Consider the following 21800-nt stretch of genomic DNA (forward strand, 5'->3'; position numbering starts at 1 on the left):
AAGCCTGAAATATTCAGTAATTAAGAAGGGCAACCATCCAGTTTTCTGTGTCAACAAACACAGACTTTTACATAATGCTCTTGGAAAATGCATAATCCTTTTTTGATCTGCAAATGTAATTTATTATGCTAAGAATGACAAACTGAGTAGCAGGCTTTCTCTGTAGAAGGCTGAAAGTAATATTTTTATAATATGGGCCTGTGGCTGCTAGGTCTTAGGTTGCTTTACATTAATGCTGTAACAAAGCAGATTTGGAAGGAAGTCAGCAGATGCAGTAATACATAACATGTAGAAGAATATGCCATTAGTCAGTGATTCTGAAAAATTTCATATTTATTCAGTAGAAGGGTGATGGTAGTGAACTTCATTTACCACTGCTGTCATTTGGTATTAGCCCTGTGCTAAGTTCCTTTTCGTTTATACCTACTGAGGAAATATTTTTCAATAGCTGTATATTTAAATTGCACATGAATAACTTAACAGTAATTCAATGAAGGAGACACTGGCAAATAGGATAATACAGAGATTGAATCTTGGACAAGCACTTGGTACCTTACTTCCCTTTTGCTAAGTGGGAAAAGTGAAGGAAGCTTATTTAGGTACTTTCAGGGATTTTTGTTTGTTTTCTCTAAGAAATGTGTTTTGATAGTGAAGTAGTTGCATAGTCATCAGAACAGGTACCGCTTTTCTTAAAAGAATGTAAAGAAAACTCATGAGTCTTGTATCATTGGACCTAGAAGATGGTTTTGAATTAGGTTGGAAACAAAGTGGGGTTAGAAACAAACTTGAAATAAAAGGTTAGAAACAAAAGTTTGGAAAAAAAAATCTTTTGCTCTCAGAAGCTGGAGCTAAGCCAGATAAATAACTTACACCATGGGTAAAGGCCTGTTACTGAAACCATTGATTTAAGGAGTCATGTTGAGTTCTAGCTATAAGATCATGCAACCAATTTATATTTGTAGCAATTGAGTCATTACTCTGCTGCAACTCTGTGAAGGTTGTAAACTTAACTCATTGACTTCTCATTCAACCAAGCTTAATGCAAGGCTTGTATACCAAAAAACACTCTGTTTAAACAGTTGTTCTGTTTGATATTCCACTTTATAATATAAATTTTGCAAAGAGAATTATTTTAATGCAAGATTTCACTAGCACACGCTAGTTTTAAAGTACACTCTTCTTATGAGTGTTGCTCTTGAGTAGATCTTGAATTTTCTTATTAAAAGATGGTTGCAGTTGAGAGCGATTTTGAGATGTCTTCAGTTGGGCCTCAGCCATTGCTAAACCTTCAATGGTCTTCAACCCTTATATGGAGACAATGAGGACGTGTTTATACATGTTGCTTCTCATTAAGCCTTTCTTTTATCTTCTAAAGCAAACATCACTACCAAAAATAAATCACATCAGTTGAATAATTATCTCAGTTTCTTGCTGTAATAAAATAATGGTATGTAAACATGAATGCTGTAATTCTTTTATCTGGCAGTTGTTATGGGACCTCTCTAGGCACTGCTATTTATTAGGAGAAGTAACATGAGAAATACATGATCTCTGCATGCCACCAAAGTGAGACCTTTCCAGGCATTACATTAGCTTATGTACTAGTCTCAGATTTTCCATTTGTCTGCATGTGTTTTTGATATTGACTGTTACCATATTGCTCTTCTAGCAGATGTCCTGCTTCTTCACTCAGTAATGTCATCATATTTAGTTAAATCTTAGCCTATTTTTCTTTTCAAATGCAGCTTGACAGTTTTAGCAGTATAGTAGACATAGTTAAGCATAATGGTAGCTTTGGAGAATGGACTCAAGAAAAACATCCTAGAAGTGAAAGTTCGTAGGCTATTGGCTGTTTGAGATTAATCTTTATTAAACCTTATTTGTGCCTATACCAATGCATTATAGATCCACTATAGAGCAAATACCTGTGTCTTCAGATGTCTGGCTGGAAGGTTTTTTTGTTGTTATTCAGTCCAATTTTTAACAATGTAATTGCTCACCTTGAGTAGATGTTAATTTCCTTTTATACCTATTTTGATGTATAACAACACATTGGTGTTTCTCAGAGCAGGTGGTCAACTTGCTTCTTTCTTCTGAGTATCTTTAGAGCATTGCACAAACCTACACAAAATCTTCAAAATGCATCTCACTCTTCTTCGTTATAGTTGTATATTCAACTTCCGTTCTTTTTTTCTCTCTGGGCTTCTCTTGCTCCTCCCTGCCCTGGCTCTCTCCAAATCTCTTGATTCTTTCTTGCACCCTGGCTTTTTATATCTTCTCTTTGTTGACCCTGTTCACATACTCAGTCTGTTCTTATTGGCTTTCATCTTCTGGGAATCACCACTTTCTTCTTTGGTCTCTGCTTCTGTAGGTGGAGATTGCTTTGTCAGAAGTTTGGGAGGGAACAATAAAGTACAGATCAAGAAGTCTGGCCTTCAAGCCAACAGTGTGACTGAGGTGGTTCATGAGGGCTACTATGTGTTCAAATAATTCCAAATGTAATTTCGTCAAACTTGTAGCTTTGGGATGTTTGTGGTGGAAGCATATCAGGTATGCAGCAATCTGAGATCCGCTGGCTTTGTGTGTCATTGTTCTGTGCTGTTACAGTCATAACAAATCAACTGGCATGATGAGCTCATTTTCAGCATCCTATAAAATCCTACAGAGAGCAAATGGTAGGAGGGGTTTATTTAATCTACTTCACTGTGCAGTAGTGATGAGGATAGATAGCAAGTAATTGAATTTGAAAAATTAGTGACTAAATATACAAGAAAAATAGTTCATTATTTTTTACTTGGCAGTGTTTTCAGATGGTTAATTAGTTCCATTTCTATGTCCAATTACTTAATTTTTTTTAGCTTACATACACTTTGACAAAAGTAATGAAGTCCAAATAAAAGACCCAGCTTCAGTTTTCCTGAAATAAGAAGCATTTCATGCTGGGGGACATCAGGAAACAGAGCATTTTAATTTGGAACTGCAGACCAAATGTCATGGCATGAAAGGGCATCTAATTGTGACCTGTATAATTCACTTAGGCATGCTCATTGAAACCTCCTATGTCCATCTGCTTGTAGTTGTTCTTGATAAGTTGTCACAGAGGTTTTTGTATGCAGTGTTTTTACCTAGCATATATTTTTCTGAGTAGTGTGCTCTGAAATTGTACGTAAGTATCTCAAGCAGAATCCTCCAAAGTTTGATAGTCTTTTGTTTTAAATGGGTTGTTTCTCCATCACATTGTATCAGCGGTTTGAGGATGTGATGCGACTGGTTATTCACGAGAAGTTTTTCAGTTATCAACTAGGAAACACCAGGTGGCCAAACTTGAAAGAAAGAGTTCTTCCAAAAAGAAGTAGGCCTTTATGGAGAATGAGGAGTGATTGTTTGGAAGCTGTTATAACTACAAAGTAGCTGTTAATGAGTGGTAATTCCTACCTCTCTCTAGCAATTTGCTGCAGTTTCCATGCAGCTTACTGGAGCTAAATTATCCTTTGTCTCTTCCCAAACATGATAAAAGACTTTCTGAGGAGGTCATGTTTTGTTATAGTAAAGGGGCACAGAAAAAGCAGGAACTGAGTTTTGGTCAGAACATGGCTACTTTATAGGGAGGCAATGGCTGAGGCAATTGTGTGATTTAGTTGATGTTTGCAACCGCTTGTAAGCGTTGTATCAACAGAATACTCAGGTGTGTGCATGTGACTTTATTTAAACTTGTTGCTCTCTGGATAGACAAAATGAAATTAATGTGATGTTTACAGGTACACATGCCTCATAAATGCTGTTTGAATTGTAGTTTTCAATGAGCTTTACTCAGATACTCCTCCTTCTTCACTCACTTTCCATCTTCACTGGAGTAACTTCAAACATACTGGTGCTGCTTTGAGCTCCCTAAAATGTGAAAGAATATGTTCGCTATCTCAGAAAACAAAGGGAACAAAAAATGACTCTTGCAGAACACAGGATTTGTGTTCTTAGTGTTTTATGTCTTTTATAACAGCTTCTTGCTTGGGCAAATCTACTTTCAAATTTAGCTAAGTTGCTCTGAGAATTCATAGTGTAATCTGAATCCTTTTTTGTGGTCTTTTACTGCTTTATAATTTCCTTATATAGAGAGCCTCCATCATAAATGGTTCAGAGAACATGCCCTTTCTTTTGTTTTCCTTGTTTTCTCACTTGCTGTGGAAAAGTACCTTTCAAGGAAGTAGAAACTACCTCTCCTGATTCATTATGGTAATTTTTGTCAGTGTTGCTGTTGTTTGATTGCACAGTAGTTCAGAGGTGTTTTTTTCTTAGAAGATTATACACACACACACACAAACCCATTAGGTGTCAGGAATCTGTTGCAGAAGACCAACCCAAGTCTTAGAGGAAAGGGAGAGCTCCCTGAAATGCTCCAGATGCATGTGAGTAGAATCAAACTTCTTGATAGGAATGAATGTCTTTGTCAACGTGAAGGAAATCAGCCAGTTCTTGTTCCAAATGCAGGTTGGCCTCTCTAGGAGGAGTCTGTTGTCACTACTGCTTCTTTTTTTCCCCACTCATATAAACTGACATCAACTAACTTGTCATCAGATGCAACTCGTGGACATGTTTGCATTCGGGTCATACCGACTTCTGTTTCCCTTCTTCCCATGATGTTCCACAAAATGGCAGAGGGAAAGCTTTTGCTGTAGTAACTGCTGCAGATAAGTTGCGCCTCATACAAACAGTTCTCTTCAAAGCATGGGTGTCTGGGTTCCAGTATTTTATCTGCTTACCTTGCTGATGGTGTTACTGAAGTTGCGGTATGTAAAACACTTACGTATGTGGCAGTTCCTACCTGATATGATAGTTAGCTTTTTTCTTCCTAATTAAATGAAGAATATGTTTCTCGTGAGAGAATGAAGTATTAAGAACCCCTTGATGCTCTTCCAGAAGCATCTTGGCCATTTCTCTCTCTCTCCCCCCTGCCACCTTGGGTTACTGCCTTTTTATCCAGACTGATTTTGTTGTTGCTGTCAGAAAAAAATGCTGTTAAGCCTCATTTTCCTAATGTTGATCTGAAGAAGTCTCTCTAAGGTGGTGTCTGCTTTCCACTTATTTTATTGGTTCTCTGATTCCTTCAAACCTCAGAAATTCATTTTAAATTTTAGATAGGTAGGAATCTTTAAGTCTGGGGGTAGAACTGGAAAATGTCTGGTATGTCTACCAAGTTTAAAGTTGGGCTACAAGGTAAAAGCTTGAGAGGTGCTCGTTTGGAGGGCATGAGAAAAATTAAGGGTACAATCAAGACTGCGTGTTCTTTAAATCATCATGTTTTACCTCACCAAACAATGTCTTATGCTTCAGAATGCTAAGAGGTTAATTCTTCTGTTTTATATTCTAGGAGTAAAAACTTTAGCCAAATGTAACAATTTTTTTTTCCCCATTTTACTGTTAAAGATGCTTCAGTAGCATAGCATTATGCCTTCTTGGTATCAAGAATACCACCTGGTACTGTCTTTTCAGTTTCTGTGGAGTTTTTGTTGAAGTGGTGTAACTGGTTGTTTGCAAAAGTTTTTGTGTTGGAGTTATATTTGTTGGTGTCTTGTGTTTTGGATTAGAGTGTAGCTAGATACACTTCTCAGTTCAAGCAGTCACAAACTTCTTGAGCTTTATCAGCTGTTTGTATCATGACAATATTAATTCAGTTTAATCCACTCTTCCCCCACTTTGGCTGCTTCTTAGAATCTCCAGGTTTTGTTTCAGATTCCCATTACATTTATTTATGGGAGATACAGACCTCAGAACTGTCTGAACTCATTTGCTGTGTGTTTCCTGTTCACACACGTTACTTTCATACACAGTTTCAAATGCTTAGACTGAATTTAAAAAGTGACCTTGCCATCACTGTTGATTGTCCTAATACCAGCTCCCACTGCCAAGGACTAATACATACTTTTTGTAAGCTTCATTAGACTTCAGACAGAAGTGAAAGGGAAACTTCATTTGAAATTCTTAGAACAAAAGGACGGATTTTTGCTTTGTGTTGAAAATAAATGGCAGGTGTTTTATTCAAACTAGTAATTCCTGATTGTACTAGCTGAAAGCTACAACTTCATAAAGTTGTAACTTGGTTGAGCATGAGTGGTCTTATCATGGTACGTTTTGAGTACCATGAGCAAGTTCTGAGATTGTGACAGTGTTTTATGCATGAAAGGGAATTTCCAGTGGTGCTTTGCTTCTGTATAATTATGCAGTAGGTTTGTAGGTGCTTGCTGATACTAAAACAACAGTTTAATGCTGAATGTCAGTTATCTAGTCTTTCAAAGAGCAAGCACAATGCTAAGCTAAAAACACCAGCTTCAGCTGTTCTGCCTGGTATATTTCTTAGAATATGCTGAAATTGTTTTGGATTTACGTTATAATTAATTATAGAAAAACAAGGAGGTAGATGTCTTTTCATTATTGCTATAGGGAATACTTATTGAATATCTGTTTGACTAACACTCATTGAAGTATTACTTTCACATATGAAAATTTCTCTTCTTAGCTTTAGACTGTAAGCAAAAGAAGTCAAGGTCAAGATCTGGAAGCAAGAAGAAAATGCTGCCGTTACCTCATAGTGCTGATGAAGTTTACATACTCAGATGCAGGTACATAGTGTTACTTTAATTGGAAAAGTACATTCTTAAGAGCTTACTAATGTTAGTCATAAAGAGATTCATTATTGTACCTGTAAATGTTTGTGATTAAATTGAATAATGAGGGGGGAAAGGAGTTGCCTGTTTTCATTAATTTGAGCACGATGATTTGATTCACACTTGGGTGTTAGATTGCCAGTTGTTTCTCTAGCTAAAAATCTTACTGGTCATGTCTGAGTAATAGTCTGTCCTTCAAAAGAAAGCTTATATAAGAACAACAGATTGTTATTAATGGCATTGCAAGTGTGAGAATGTGAGTTGTATAAGCTGCAGGCTTTTGTGCTCACAGTTACTACTAATGAACTCAATTACTAAGTTTTTCAGCTAAAACACGTAGAAACAAACATCAAGAAAATTAAGACTTTCCTTTTACTGTCTTTATTTTATAATTTTTCTTTAGAGATAGATGTATCTTGATGGATTAATTTTAATATTTGCATAGGTTTTGTGGTCTGGTCTTTCGAGGACCTTTGTCTGTTCAAGAAGACTGGATAAAGCACTTGCAGCGACACATTGTCAACGCAAATCTTCCACGGACTGGAGCTGGCATGGTTGAGGTCACATCACTACTTAAAAAGCCTGCTTCAATTACTGAAACTTCATTTTCTTTACTGATGGCAGAAGCAGCATCATAGAACACAGAAACATTTTAAATTTTAATTGGGTGTAAATTTGAAATACTTCATCATTTTTTAAAATAAATGGCTACACTAAATTATGTTTATAAATGCTAAAGACAGAAAATAGAGGAAGTGGATTACAGTAACATCAAAATAAATTGAATACTTAACAGTTACAGTAAGTAGTCTTTATATTTTATATAGGGTGGAAGATGTGTTTTTAAGGTTTATTATGTTTTTGTCAGTTACTGTGTTCACTATCAATACAAGACCATTATATGTATGGCAGCCATTTTTAAATTGTTGCACATGGGTACTTAAAGGACAGATTTTAATAAAACAAAGAAACCACATTCTCTTCAGTGTTACCCAAATCAAGGTTCTGTTTATTCCAAAAAGAATTACATAGTAAAATAAGATACTATTATATTTTGTTTGTATGTATGTAGTGTTTTGTATAATACCAAGAACTGCTAATACAATTTACTCAACTTAGGGCATTAAATACCATGTACTTCATAGTTCAAGAGACTGTTTCGTTCAAATAGGGCAATTAGTACTATTCTATCTAGGTGTGTAAGTGTTTTTTTTAAATCACATGAGGCTTTTTGTACTAAAAAGTGGAGGGAAACTTGTTTAAACAAATTTCTAAGAGAAATATGTACATAATACTGGAAATTTGTGGTAAGGAAATATTCTTTACTTCAGTTGCATTTCTCACTGACAATAAAGTGGTGCATCCATGCTACCTCCTACTTGTCAACAAAGATGGTATTTACCCTTATGGTTTTGTATCATAGTAGATTCAATCCAACTTTCTTTATTACAAAGCATCTTTTTGTTAACAAGTTTGTTACTTTTATGACAATTTACTTAAAGTCTGACTTGCTTACAGAAGTTTGCCTCTACTATTTTATTTAACACTGTAGAAATGTACTAATAAGCATTGCTCACTACACGGTTAGAGTAGGCTTTTCATTTATAATTCTGTTTAAAAGATTGATCATTTTAGAAAATTCAAACACAGATTAAAATGTTTCCACATATGAAGAGAATGTTTACAACTTAAATTTTAGAGCTTGTTTTGGATGTGATTATATGTATGAAAACTGTAACACTATGCTCATGCTAAGGACCTACTTACAGAATTATTGAAATAAATGTGCTGTGAGGATGGAAATATGGTGCAGGTGTCTTGGTCATGATGAATTGTGTTTGTTCATTTAAACTGTCTTCAGAACATGATTTTTGTTTAAATCAAATTAGATTCCTCTACAAATCAATTTTGTATGCAAGTAACATTTCATTTTACTCATATAGGGTAACAGATACTGTAGTTAAGCCAAGGATATGCATTGATATTTTCTTTATATGTAAATAAAGTTAAAAGCAGTTAAAGCAAGAGGAGTATTTTGGTAGAGTATATACATACCTCACTGCCAGTGAAATTGCTTTCCTATGGTATATCTCCTTACCAGAAAAATCTCTAAATAAAAAGGTTTAAAGAAAATCTAAATGTCTATAATGTGAAGCATTTATTTGCATTGTGTGAATTAAGTTTGTGGAATTGATTTGTCTTGCTTGAGATTAGAATCTTCTCATGATCTTAAGTACATTTACTTGCAATAAACGGAATTGTTCACAGATGCATTACATTTGATTGGTGGAAAGTATGAATAAATGTCTGTCTTCCTGGATGCACAGAGTTCAGAGTTAACACATGAGGCTTGTTAATGTTCTGATAGAATAGATGGGCTAAAAATGCACAGCTGTGCAAGACAGAGGCCTCAGACAAGGCCATCCTAGCACTGTCATTAAATTAGTGGTGTCAGGTGTTTAACTGTACAAATTGCTACAGTTAAGTTTAGCTTTTTTGTGGAAATTTATTCTCTTGTAAGTGGAAAAATCTACATCGTTACATTTAAAGGCTGGAGGAATAAATACTTTCGAGATTTTAGAAAAGATAACTGGGATGTTGAAGTGTATTGCAGACAAATCGTGTATGCAGACTAACAGATTTCTGAATTTGTGGATACTTGTGGAACTTTTTTATACGATGTGAAAACTGAAGATCTAAAGCAGTGTGTCGAAACAGAATAGAGGGAAGTGATCACATCACCTTGAATGTTTATAATGCTTTAATAGAGTGCTTGTTTACCCTTCTCACCAAAAAAAGGTGCTTGTGAGAGCACCATATTTTATGGCTGTTTAGCAAATGAAAAAATCAATTAAGTGCAAATGATATTTATCTAGTGTTGTTAAGAATGCTTGTAAGGTGAAGCCATACCGTGCAGAATTTTGCATTAGCAAAATATTCTTACTAGATTAATAAAAATAATTTTTAAAACCCTAGTTAATTCTATTTAATTAAGCCCCAATTGTGAGCTACTTTATGTAGTACTAAAATTAAAATGCAAGGTTGTGTCTGAAGAGCAGTGAGCTCTAGGGCTGATCAGTTTCCAAAATGAGATTCTGTTGATGGAGAACAGTTTTCAGTGACAGGCTGTGTGCCCTGCTGACATCAGATCCTTGTGGTATAGTTCAAAAAATATGTAGGAGTTCTAGAACTCTTCCGATTATTAAATTAATGGTATATGTGGTTGATACAGGCTGAATAATCTTAAAAAAACAATAGTGTATTACTAGCTGTCCTTAGCCTCTAGTCCTCAAGTTGGGGCTATTTGTTTTCCTGTTTTCTGTTGTGTATAAAAAATATACTGATATTTTTTATCATTATCTACAAGGAAATATAAATCCCCCTATCTGGAGTTACCAAAATTCTAAATAATGTGGTAGAAGAGAGTAAATTAAATCAGTCCCTTTGTGATGCCAGTCTGATGTTACGTGCTTTGAGGGGCTCTGTGGCAGTCTGTGCTAAAGGGCTGGACTTCCAGAGCGGCTCATCTAAACACGAGTGGTAGTCTCTTCAGGTTGGCTTAGGTTGCTTTGGGGTAAAGGCTGCAGTGGCACAGTGATTTCTGTTTGGTTGATTTTGGTTCTTTATCACAGTCCTACTTGTTTCTGAAGTTATCCTGGTTTCTGGTAAAGGTCTCTTTAGTAGTAGCCTCAGGAAAATTGTAGAAGCCCACCCCTATACACTTTTCATAAGATGATGGCCTATATTCCCCAGTCCCAGTGATATTTCCAAATCCTCTTCAAGAAGTAAAACTCTGCTTGCATTCCTTGAAAAGATGTTTCTGCAGAACCTTGGGTAGGTGATTACAGTGCCCATGGTAGCTGCTCAAGGGGTAGTGTGTTCAGGCATGGAAAATGGAGGCGAGCAGACAGCACATGTTGGGCATTTACTGCGGTTTGGCCGCTCCTGCTTCGTGTGGCTTGGGAGAACTGTATGAGGCGGGCCGCTCCCACGGGCTGAGGCGGTCCAGCTCTGCACGCAGATCCGCCTCAGTCCTCTGGGCTCGCCTTCTGCAGGCAGCAGGGTCAGGAAATGAGCTGCTGGCTCCTCCCGGTGGGAGAGGAAGGACGGACCGTAGGTGTCGTAGCTGCTGGGGAGGGGGGAGCGAGCGCGGCCGTGCCGAAGGCGGGCACTGTAGCAGGCGGGTGCGAGTCCCGGCCAGGCGGGCTGTGTTTGAGCTGTGTGCCAAGCTCAGGGAAATCACCGAGCTTTTTGAGGTAAGTGATCACAGGAGAAACGGAGAAACGTGATTTATGAAGTGGGGCTCAGAGAAGAGCATCCAGAGTTTCTAAAGGCCAGTGGCACAGGATTGAGATGGAAAGATGCAATGCTGTTTTGACTGTGATGCTTTTCCTGCTCTAGTTAATGGTTCTAGGTTTCCTGCAGTGCTTTAAGGAGGGGTTATGCATTAAATCTACCTGATTCTGAAAACCTACAGAAGATAAATTGGGCTGAACAAATGTGGAAATATTAGCAGTGAATAGCAAGTACTTGCTTTTAACTAAATGGTTATTGGCTGTGAATAGACCCTGTTTAGTTCAGCACTACGGTTAACAGACTTTTCCACTTTTTATAACAGTAGTTAGTGGCCTGGATATTTAAACACCAGTCTCATATTTTAAAAATTGATTTATATAGTTTTGAGTTTGTTTAAAGAAAACCCCAAACTTTTTAGGGTGGTACTTACTTTAAAAAGCTGACTGCATTATGATTTGATATTTCAATCCACCGTGCTTTGTAGGTGCTGTTGCCTGATACATGGGTAGCAATTGTGATGTAATGGAAACATTTGGCCATAGTGCCAGGTTTGTAATCTCTTGCAATAAAATGTTCCTTTTTAACACTGCAGGCTTCTTGGTGTTCTTCCCATTGCTCGGAGGTGAGCTGCACTGCACGTGTCATTTAACCAGGGAATTCCACCCCAGCCAGAGCAGTTGTGTGTTGATGCAGAGGGCAGATTGGGCTGTAGCCACCTGGAAATTCAGAGAGGTGAGGTGAGGCAAGAAGGGGGGTATTTACATTCCAGTGTTGGAGACTGAGGATGAAAATCAGTGGTGGCGGGAACGCCACCAGAGCCAGGGGCCCAAATCTGAAGCTGAATCGCAAGTGACAGTGGCTCTCATCTGTGCCCATCTGCCCACTTTTCACTCTGTACAATCTGGTCTCACTGCTGCCTTCTCTCCCAGTTAAGAGCAGTTTTTCCTTGCGGCTTTGGCTGTGCAGTGTCTGCCACATGTACCTGGACAGAGCATACTGAAAAACCCAGTCTGGTGCTCTGCAAGTCCTGCTCTCCTCCTGCAGCATGAGAGGATTCATTGCCACACCACAGCCATTCACACACACTGTAAGAAAGAAATGCAGAGATTGATCAAATATAGCATAAAAGACTGTTGAGGGGTTTATTTTAAATAAGTGGGGATTCCTTCCATGTTTTGCTGGGGCTGGACTCTGGCACTGCCCATTTTCATTTCTAGTTGTGCTATAGGCTAATAAACTTGTGTTTTTAAAAAGTAATTAAGAAGTCTCTTACCTTTAGTGCCCTATCCCCTTATTAAGATTTGAGCACAAGTCAGCTAACAGCCTTTTTATAAAACTGCTTGGTAATACTGAAGTCCATCAAGTAGAAGAACCTTGTGGTCCAGTAGCTGGTGTCTGGCTGCAGTGCTTACCCCTCAGGGAAGTGGCCCTGGCTGCCTTAGCTCATGTGCAGGTGGCTCCAGTGTGCCAGAATGGCAGTGGAGGGATCTGGGCAGTGTGTCACTGACTATGAGGGTGGTTTGCACATGTTGCCTGAAGGCAGACATGGAGTTATTTTGGCTAAAAATAAAACTGGAATAAAGGCATTCCTGTAGGAGTGTTCATCTCTAAGTAAAGGCAAACTTTTTTTCCAAAAGCCTTAAAAGATCTTTCTCATGCAGGCTCCCACGTTCTTTTCACTGCAATTAAAACCCAAGCAAATAGCATTCTCACTAACTCTGAGCCCAGAGGTTCCAAAATTCCAGGTCTTACTATCCAGTTAGGGGACAAAGGGAGCCTTGGAGCCTTTTCAGAGCTTCCAAGGTGCTTGTACTCCTTACATTGTATAAATCACAACACTTGGGCTTTCTATCCTGTATTTTCACTTTAAAGTACAGTTGCAACTCGTAAGGTCTGAGGTTTCTGTGCCAAGTGATAATAACCCTTCTGCTTTTGTATTAGAGACCTGCAACATGAAACATGCTTACATGATACTCATGGTAAGTGTTCCTAAATATAATCTACCTCTTTTAAAAAATCTGTTTATTGGAAACTGAAAATGTCAAATGTAAACCTTTAATTATGTATCTTTTAGTCAGCAGCAGCTGTGAATCATGTTTGTATCTCTCTGTGAAACTTGGCCAAATCCATCCTCACTGCTGTGTAGCAACAAATGCTGAAGCTTTGTGTCACCCTTGCTCTGAATCCCATTGTGCTCTTTGAAACAGCTTTAGAAAATAATAGACTGCTAAAGAAGAATGCAATCTAACACCATTAGTCTGTGTTTTAACCAAATAAGGAATTGAGTGTCACCCAGGTACAAGTCTTGCTGACAAGAAGTAATTCTTTCATCTGTCTTTTCCCTGCAAAAACTTAATTGTGTGAAAGTAGGAGAAAGAAAACTGCCTTATTTGGATAAAAAAGCAGGAGAAAAAATCTTTTAAAAACAAACAAAAACCCCCTAGGTTGAAAGAGAAACTGCAAAGAGGAGAAGACAGTATAAGCCTGGGGTTGACACCTGTTTTGTAGTCACTGAAATGTAGCTGATGGCTGCCTTTGCTGTGCCTCCAAATCTTCAGGGGTGCACTTGGGTTCCTGGCACAGAGGAGGCTAGGGCAAATATTATTAGAGGAATAGACAAGGAAGGAGTTTTCACCCAAACCTGTTTAAGAGATAGGCAGTGGTGGGAAAGAGGCTTTAAATCCGATTTCTTGTGTTGGAAGTCAACTGTACCCATTCCCTTTGCCATCTGTAGTACATTTATTGAAGCTTTTTAAGTGCTGCATATAAATCCATAGACACTTAGTCCAGTCATGAAAGAACTTTAACTCTTCTTCCCATGTGTGGCCTCAGTTACAAATTTGCTAGTGAAATCGGATTTTTCAGGTTCTGTTCATGACACATTGCCATTCATTGCCTCCAAAATTTTTCTCCTTTCCTATTTGACATCCATCATTTTGCAATATTCTCACTGAAATAAGCTCCACTGCTAAACCCAGTGTTCTCTGACTGCAGCTAACCATGAGCACTAATAAGTGACTGAAGACCCTGACCCAGAATGTGAGTGTTCTTGCAGGATCCCAAACTCATTTCTTTGCCCTGAGGCCCAGGTTCCCATCTGGGAACAGCACTTAGCTGCGTCTCACTGGGCTGCTGACCTGACCGTTTTCATTATCTTCACTCCTAGCTTGGTTTGTTTGCCCGTTCCTCAGTTTTTGCTTATATCCACATTTGGGTTTTTTTCTTCATTTTTCATCTCTCTTTAGGACTTTGTTTTACCACTGGCTTGCAGTGAAGAAGCTTTTTGGGAAAGTCCTATATTACTGTGAAAACAGAGTACTGCTTAGTATTCTTAAAAGCATAGCTATTGGCCTGATTTATGATTTATTTTATATAGAGACAGTAGCTCTCTGTACTAAAATGGAGGAGGAAATGTTTAGATTTTAGAGTGATTTTGGGTTACACAAACCAAAAACCCCAAGTTACACAGTACTAACCCTTGATACTGCTGCTGGGAGCTAAACTCCTAAGATCCCTTTCTTCCCTTTCTGTTTTGTCTGCACAGGTCTGAATTTACTGTCTTGTCTTTTTTTTTTTTTTTTTTTTTTTTTTTTTTTTTTTTTTTTTTTTGGTAGCCTTTCTGAAATCACAGAAGCATTTAGAAAATGGAGCACTTGGTTGAATGATTTTTCATTTTTCAACACAGCTGGTTAGGTTCTTCGAGCAAAGCAAAACAGGGGTATCTATTAAAAACTGTTTAAAATGTTGGAGATAAGAATCTCAGCCCATTTACTTACACAAGATAAATGCAATAGATGGCATGAAATTCTTAGGAAGTTACACTGTGATTTCAGATTTAGGTAGAGGACTGTACAAGATGTATGTGAGGAGCCCTCTCCACTACCAGCAGCAAAATCAGCAACCTACAGGTTTCTGTAATTTCCTGCGTTACGGAGCAGTTGGCACCCAGTTCATAAAGGGTGGGGAGAAGAGAGGTCAGCCCTGCTTTGCAGTTGCTCCTGCTGCAATGTATGTTGTGTAGTGGGCTGTTGAAGTTGTATGATGGCCCAGACTTCTCTTCTTGCTGCATTAGAAATTGAAAGCAGTGTGTATGTTACAGGAGAGTATCTACAATGGATGTGTATGATACTTGCTGCTGTAGTACCCAGATTTACAGTGGGCAGGTTTTTATCCTCTTCTGAAATGGAAAGTGCTTATCTTGCTGTGTCTTACAGAGTTCAGACTTCCTTCCTACCTTAACAGATTGAGAATGTCAATCCAGGCTGTCTGATGCTAGGCACTGGGCTAGAGTCCTGGTCTGAGGGAGATGCCTGAATGGCCTGTGAGAATTCCCATACTCAAGCAGTCAAGGCTGCATTTGAATTTAGGTGCTGTGTTGGGTTTGTATGACAAGCTTTTGATAGCAGGAGGGGTCATGAGGTGGTTTCTGTGAGAAGGCACTAGAAGTTTCTCTTATAGCCAGTACTGGATGGACCCACTGCTGGCCAAGGCCGAGCCCATCAGTGACAGTGGTAGTGACTCTGGGATAACATAATCCAGGGTATAAAACTACAATTTCAGCCAGAGAGAGGAGAGAGAATATGTGAGAGCCACAGCTCTGCCGACACCAAGGTCAGTGCAGGAGGGGCAGGAGGTGCTGCGGTGCCAGAGCAGATTGCCCTGCAACCCCTGGTGAAGACCATGGGGAGGCAGCTGTGCCCCTGCAGCCCGGGGAGGTCCAGAGTGGAGCAGAGCTCCACCTGCAGCCTCTGCAGGACCCCGCACTGGATCCAGTGCATGCCTGAAGGAGGCTGTGACCCCATAAAGGACTTACGCTGGAGCAGTTCATTAAGAACTACAGCCTGTGGGAAGGACTCATGATGAAGAATTTCATGGAGAACTGTCTCCCAGGGGAGGGACTCCACTCTTAAGCAGGTAAGAGTGTGAGGAGTCCTGCCTCTGCAGAGGGAGAAAAAGCAGAGACAACCTGTGATGAACTGACTGCAGTCCTCATAGGGAAAAAGTTAAGCCCAGGAAAAATAGTGGGTGGGGGGGAAGGTGTTTTAAGATTTATTTTTTCATTTCTCATGATCCTACTCTGATTTGATTGGTAATAAATTCAACTAATTTCTCTACGTCTCTTTTGCCCATTGAAGAGTGATTTCTCCCTATCCTTATTCTGACCTATAAGCCTCTTGTTACGTTTCTCCCCCATGTCCAGCTGAGAAGTGACAGAGCAGCTCTTGTTGGCACCGGTTATCCAGGAAGGGTCAGCCCACCACAGGTGCTTTATTTCTGCTTTTTGTCTCTCAGAATCTGACCAAAGCTGAGAATCTGTTCTACTGTTGCTGTTATCACTGTTGCACAGAGAGAAAGCCTGACAGGTTTGGAATCACAATAAAAATTGAGATGTTACAGAAAATTGAACCGATGTATTCAGAGCTTCAACTGCTTCATGTTTCTGCTGCCAGGAAACAGCAGCACGTGCTGCCTGCAGCCAGAGCTGCTGTTTGCTGCTGTCACAGGGAGCTCGCTTATTATCAGAGCAAACCTGAGCACTTTCCCAATTTTTTTTTTTAACTTTCCTTGCATGTACTTTCTCTCCCAGTTCCTTTCCCCTGCCCTCAGGAAAGTGTTAGTTGTGTTGTTTTTAAGTGGAAAGGTTCTTGTTAAAAATCTGTCTTAATTCCAGAAGACTTGCAAAGGTGAGATTTTTACCCCTCTTCACTCTGCAGATCTGAACTGCTGCCCTACCCGAAGGTGGTCTCTGCATGCAGGTTAATGAGACCCATCTCCAGACCTGTACCCAGGAACTATGGATCTATATCTGGAACTGTGGTAAATCAAATGAAATAGCAAGGATAATTGTAGCCTTTCACTATATGGGTACTTTGCCTTGATTAACAGTCAAAATTGTTTTGATCCTACTCAAGAGGAAGGCAGTGTAAAAATTTTGTGTTGTTTAGGTATGGTTAGTGCTGTAATTGGAAAATGGGGGATGGCAGAGCCATGGACAAGGATGCAGTTATGGACACACCAAATGAAACCACATCCTAGTTCTTAAGCTTTCCTGAACATTATTAAGTTCTCCATTAAAATTCACACGATCTCTGACCTGATAAGTGCTGGGAGCTAATTGAATAGGAGAGAGGATTTGTGCCTACTGCTAAAAAGATTGTTCAGAAAAAAACTCTGTAAGTCATGAGAAGTTAGTGAGATGCATCTCCTTTAAAATACTCTATTTGAGAAGTTAATAGGTGATGTATAAGAAAAGCAAAATGTTTTTAAAAAAATAAAAGAAGAATTGCAAAATCTTCAAAAAACAGATGCAGCTAGCATCTGATATGGAAAAATGTATTGATACTTCAAGATCAGACATTATGTAAGAGAATAGTAAAAGTGATTAAACTACTTCGGGGAGCCTTAACAGATGTATCTGCTATTTCTAAAAATATATGAAACACTGAATATTTTGTTGTCTCTCCCCCACAGAAAACATTTTACACTTTAGAGTGGGAACTGCAAGATGAAAGGAGAGAGTTATCTCACTGCAATATTTTCATTAGGATTGTGCAATATAAGGCATTTGCCATAAAATGGGAGGAGGAGCAAGCAGTGGAACCCACGTGTGCTGCAGCAAGGCTGGTAATTAGAATGTAGCCAGGCAAAATCACAAGGGGATATGTAATAAAAGAAAGCTTTAATGTGATTTAAATACCGTGACGGAGTTGCATTCAGTGACAGCCTGGTCACGGAGTACAGTGGGGCAGCCTCCCCGCAGAGCCGTGCTCCTGACAGGGCTCTGCCCCGGCCACCGCCGGGGGACCGCCAGGACACGGCACCAGGGGACACGGCACTTCTAAACTCCCTGTGCCATCTACACACGTGCCATCTACTGTGTGTTCCCAACTCTGGTGTGGTGCATGTTACTGTCCTTTAAAGCATCACGGATTAATTGTCACTGCTTCTCAGAGACTGTCACTAACAGAAGCCAGGGCAGCTCCCATTTCTGAAGTCCCAGCCCAAGCTGCTCTGTATTCCTCCTGGGAAACAACGTTTTTGAGACTCAATCTCAGTCACTTCTCTCTCTGGCTTTCTTGTCAGCTCTTGTCTTGGCTCTGAAGGGAATTGTCTCCTTACATCTCTCTCCTTCTGATTGCACTATGTAAAAAAATTGGCAGTTTTTCCTTGCATGTCATAAATAGAGAGGCTTAATGGTTGCCTTATTTGTAGGACTCTACTTGGACAAAACAGTTTTGTTAGTTGAAATTATTCTGTAAAGTAAACATGTAACCAGATATTTAATAGAAATAACTATTTCATAAACAGTTTCTGTAAGTTACATATTTTTAATTTGAATATTTAAATTAAGTTGATCCATTATTTCTGAACAGTCACTTATCAGGTTGGATGTTACTGCTGCTGTTGTTGAAGCAATTTGGGAGAGAACTGCTTTTCAGAAGATTTCTTTACTTTCTAAGAGGATGGAGGCAGGTAATGATACAAGTATCAAATGTGAAAACAAAAAAGGATAATCTGGAAAATTGTCAGTGATGGATAATTAGTCTCCAGGGCACTGTATTTCTAATTGTCCCAGGCTGTGTTTAAAGATGTCATCAGGATTAGGGGGAAAACATCTGTTTTCTATAATATTCTAATAAAATAACTTACAGACCTCAGGGTCATTTCCAGCAGCTGTACATAACCAGGGTAGATGACTAATTAAGAGATGATGCAGGTACAGTAATTTGGATACTGGATCTAAGAGTTTCACTGGGACAGAGATTGTATCAAGCAGGCTGATGCAGGTATGGGCTTTACCTGCAGCCTGCTGAGCAACAAATGCAGCAAAAATGGAAAGCAGCAGCTGAAGCTGGCCGCCTATAACTCATTTACTGTGCTCTGCAATAAGCCTTACAAAAAAATTTACAGAGCAGATGGGCAAGAAATGTTCATAGCCTTATGTGCCTTCAACTTTTGGTAAACAGATACAAGTGACTGTATCTCAGGAGTTCCTCACTGAGACTCTTGGGTCATGTAAAAACATAAAATGGGTCTGCTGGGAAAGGATTCTTGAGCTTTGAAACAAAACCATTGTGGATGTGGTTAAGAATAGTACTTGTCACTGTTACAGATGTGGCATTTGTTCATCTGAAACTCCTTATAGAAGATCGGGATGATGTAATTAGAGCATCTGGTGCTCCAAGTGAGACTAAATTGAAAGTGCCCCGTACGGCTTAGGAATAGGGGTGCTCCTGGCAGGGATTGTCAGTAGCCAATGAAGGTGTTATCATTTCACACTTCTCTGCAAAGCAGGATGGCAGTAGGATCACACGAATGCATTGCCCATCATTCTGTGGATGGACTCCTGGGCCATGATCCTGAATCACTCCAAAACTGGATTTGAGATTAAGAGAGCGGAATGTCAATCTGTTTGCTAGGGAAGCTTGCAATGGAGCACCAGCACTGCTGCAGGAGCCCTGCCCAGCATTCCTGGGCAAGGGTGGGCACAGGCCCACACAGGCAGCAGGACACCTCTAAATCTGTGCCCTGACTCCTCAGTGTCCTTGCTTCTCCTTACTGGAGAGGACTCAGGAGAGCCAGACCTATGTTTGGGGCAGGTTCAGTGTTGCAGACCAGAGAAGGCAGGGGCTGTAGGCTTTGTGCTGACAATTGGGCGCTGCACCCTCCTTGATCTGGGCTTTGGGTGTCTGCAGGCCAGGTACAGTTTTGGGCACCTGAGCTCAGTGACTTCCTTTAGTGTTTACAGCCTCTCTGAACCTTCATTACAAAAAAAACACACACTCTTTATGATCTAAAATAGGTTTTTGGGTTTTTCGTCTCTTGTACAAACTCAAATTAAAATTATCATGAGAATAAATACTGTTATTTTTCTGTAACATTCAATATATTTTTGATTGATATAAAGTTTGAAATAAACAATGACAATATATACACGCATACACACATTCACACACACACATCAGAGGCAGATAATTTTCAACAGCATTTTCCCACCAACATAAGTGGTTATTAAAATCACAGATGTTTCTTGCTTTTGAGATGAAAGTCTGAGTTTACCTTGATGGATTGTGATTCATGCTTTTCCCCAGAACAAGCCATTCATTCACTATTTTCATTTCTAACTCTAGTAACTCCACAGTTTTTTATAATTTCTAAAATCAGTGCAAATGAGAGAAAACATTAATTCTGGGAGCAATGGTTTCTCTTTATTTGTGCACACAGTTGGCTCTGATGACTACTTGAAAACGCCCGGCTCCTTCCTCCCACCTCCTGTCTCTTTAGAGCATTGGCTCTTTGATAGGGGAAGCGTCTTGGCTTTGTATCTGTATAGCTTTTGATACGAGGGATTTCATTTGAAGTTTCTTCTTCATAGCATGAATAAATAGCAATCTTATAATGGTTTGTTCTAGGCAGCAATAAATGAGTCATGCAAGCAGGCGTGCCACGGTAGGACTGGGGGGAGGGGACAGAAGTTGACACAGGGATATTCTCAGCCAATTTTGTGCCCTTATTTAATTCTTGTGTGAGAACAGTAGCAGAAGATTTCTTCCATTTTGTGTATTTGAGACTATTTGCCATGAGAAGCGAGATGCAAAAACCTATGCAGTGTACAGAGCATGTAAGTGTGATATGAGAATCCTGTTACTGATGTATGAGAAGAAAAGGCCTGAAGCTCTGTTTTATTATTCTGTAAATATGCTGTGCTAGAGGCTCTTACAGCAAGATGAAAGTAGAGGGTTTTTTTTAATGTTCATTACAAAGGAGTCCTTCTCACACTTGGATGGGTGAATCCCCTTCTCTAACTGTGACTTTGTGTGGCCACTTGTCTGGAGAGTCCCCAGAGGTCAGCCCTAATAAAAGGTTATCAAATACCAAGAAATTATAGGGTTCTCAGTAATCAAAGTCTGCTCCTAAGAAGTGCCAGATAATTTATTTATCTTCTGGAAACAATAGAGCGAAAACCAAATAGAGGACAATCTTTTCAATAGACATATGTAGTAGAAAATATTTTTAAGTACCATTATTAAAATTGTTCTAATTTTAAAATTGGCAAAATTGTAGCATTGAGATGCTAAATTTTCCTAATTAAAGAAAGAACTTCAGCTGATCTCACCGGTGACATGAAAATGATGCATGTGAACTACTATGTGCAAAGCTTTCCTGCAAAGATATGCATAAGGCTGAATGTTTCATGTGTTCAGTTCTATACTCAATACTGTACAACTAATTTCTGGGTGAGTATAAGCTGCTTATGAAGCTAATTATGGTTACAAGGTACAAGAAAAGATGGCAAGAAAGTAATAAGTTCACATTACTGAAGTCTTCTTAAGGTCAATCCTTCCTAACCTCATGGGCAATTTACAACAATAGAAAAAAAATTCATTAGGGCAGTAACTGAAATAGCAGCAAGGTGTGATTAGAAATGTGGGAAGAGATTTAGGCTTAGAGGAATATGATATTTATGTAAACTATATATATTTTTTTTTTTTTAATACTAGCTTATTTCTCATTTACTGGGGGAAGGCCCTGGTATTATGGTATGGAACAAGGAAGGACTCACTTTCTGCCTTACAGCATTGATGCCCAGACCTAGGATCACCTCGGTGGCCTGGTTATGGATGCACCTTAAACATTTTGGTGCAGTGTAGCTAAGAGTGCTCTGACTCACTGAAACTGCTCCATCTGGCACAGAGCATCTCTGCCCTCCCCGAGGCACGGGGCAGAGGCAGGGGGGTAAGGGCAGACTGGGAGCTGGGCTGTAGCCAGGTGAGAGGGGGCACCCAAGCTGCACGCAGTGTCCTGCCATGCTGAGCACCTGTGCAGGAGGGACAAGCTGAAAGG

The 21800-nt window shown here is 39.3% G+C and overlaps 1 protein-coding gene across 6 annotated transcripts in view; it reads left to right on the forward strand.

The window, feature by feature from the left end:
- ZNF644 (zinc finger protein 644) overlaps nt 1-11544 on the forward strand; it is a 51529-nt gene extending 39985 nt beyond the window's left edge. For 5 of the 6 annotated variants that reach the window (XM_053985736.1, XM_053985735.1, XM_053985738.1 and 2 more), the window contains 2 exons: nt 6512-6614; nt 7105-11544. In XM_053985736.1, coding sequence (XP_053841711.1) covers nt 6512-6614; nt 7105-7297 — 296 coding nt within the window. In that variant the 3' untranslated portion in view covers nt 7298-11544. Of the gene's footprint in view, nt 1-2371; nt 2551-6511; nt 6615-7104 lie in introns of those variants that run through there. The other variant, XR_008438489.1, reaches the window with a different exon arrangement.
- Nucleotides 11545-21800: the final 10256 nt, after the last annotated feature.

The sequence above is a fragment of the Vidua macroura genome, chromosome 9, assembly GCF_024509145.1.
Source record: "Vidua macroura isolate BioBank_ID:100142 chromosome 9, ASM2450914v1, whole genome shotgun sequence".
NCBI classification, from domain to species: Eukaryota; Metazoa; Chordata; class Aves; order Passeriformes; family Viduidae; genus Vidua; species Vidua macroura.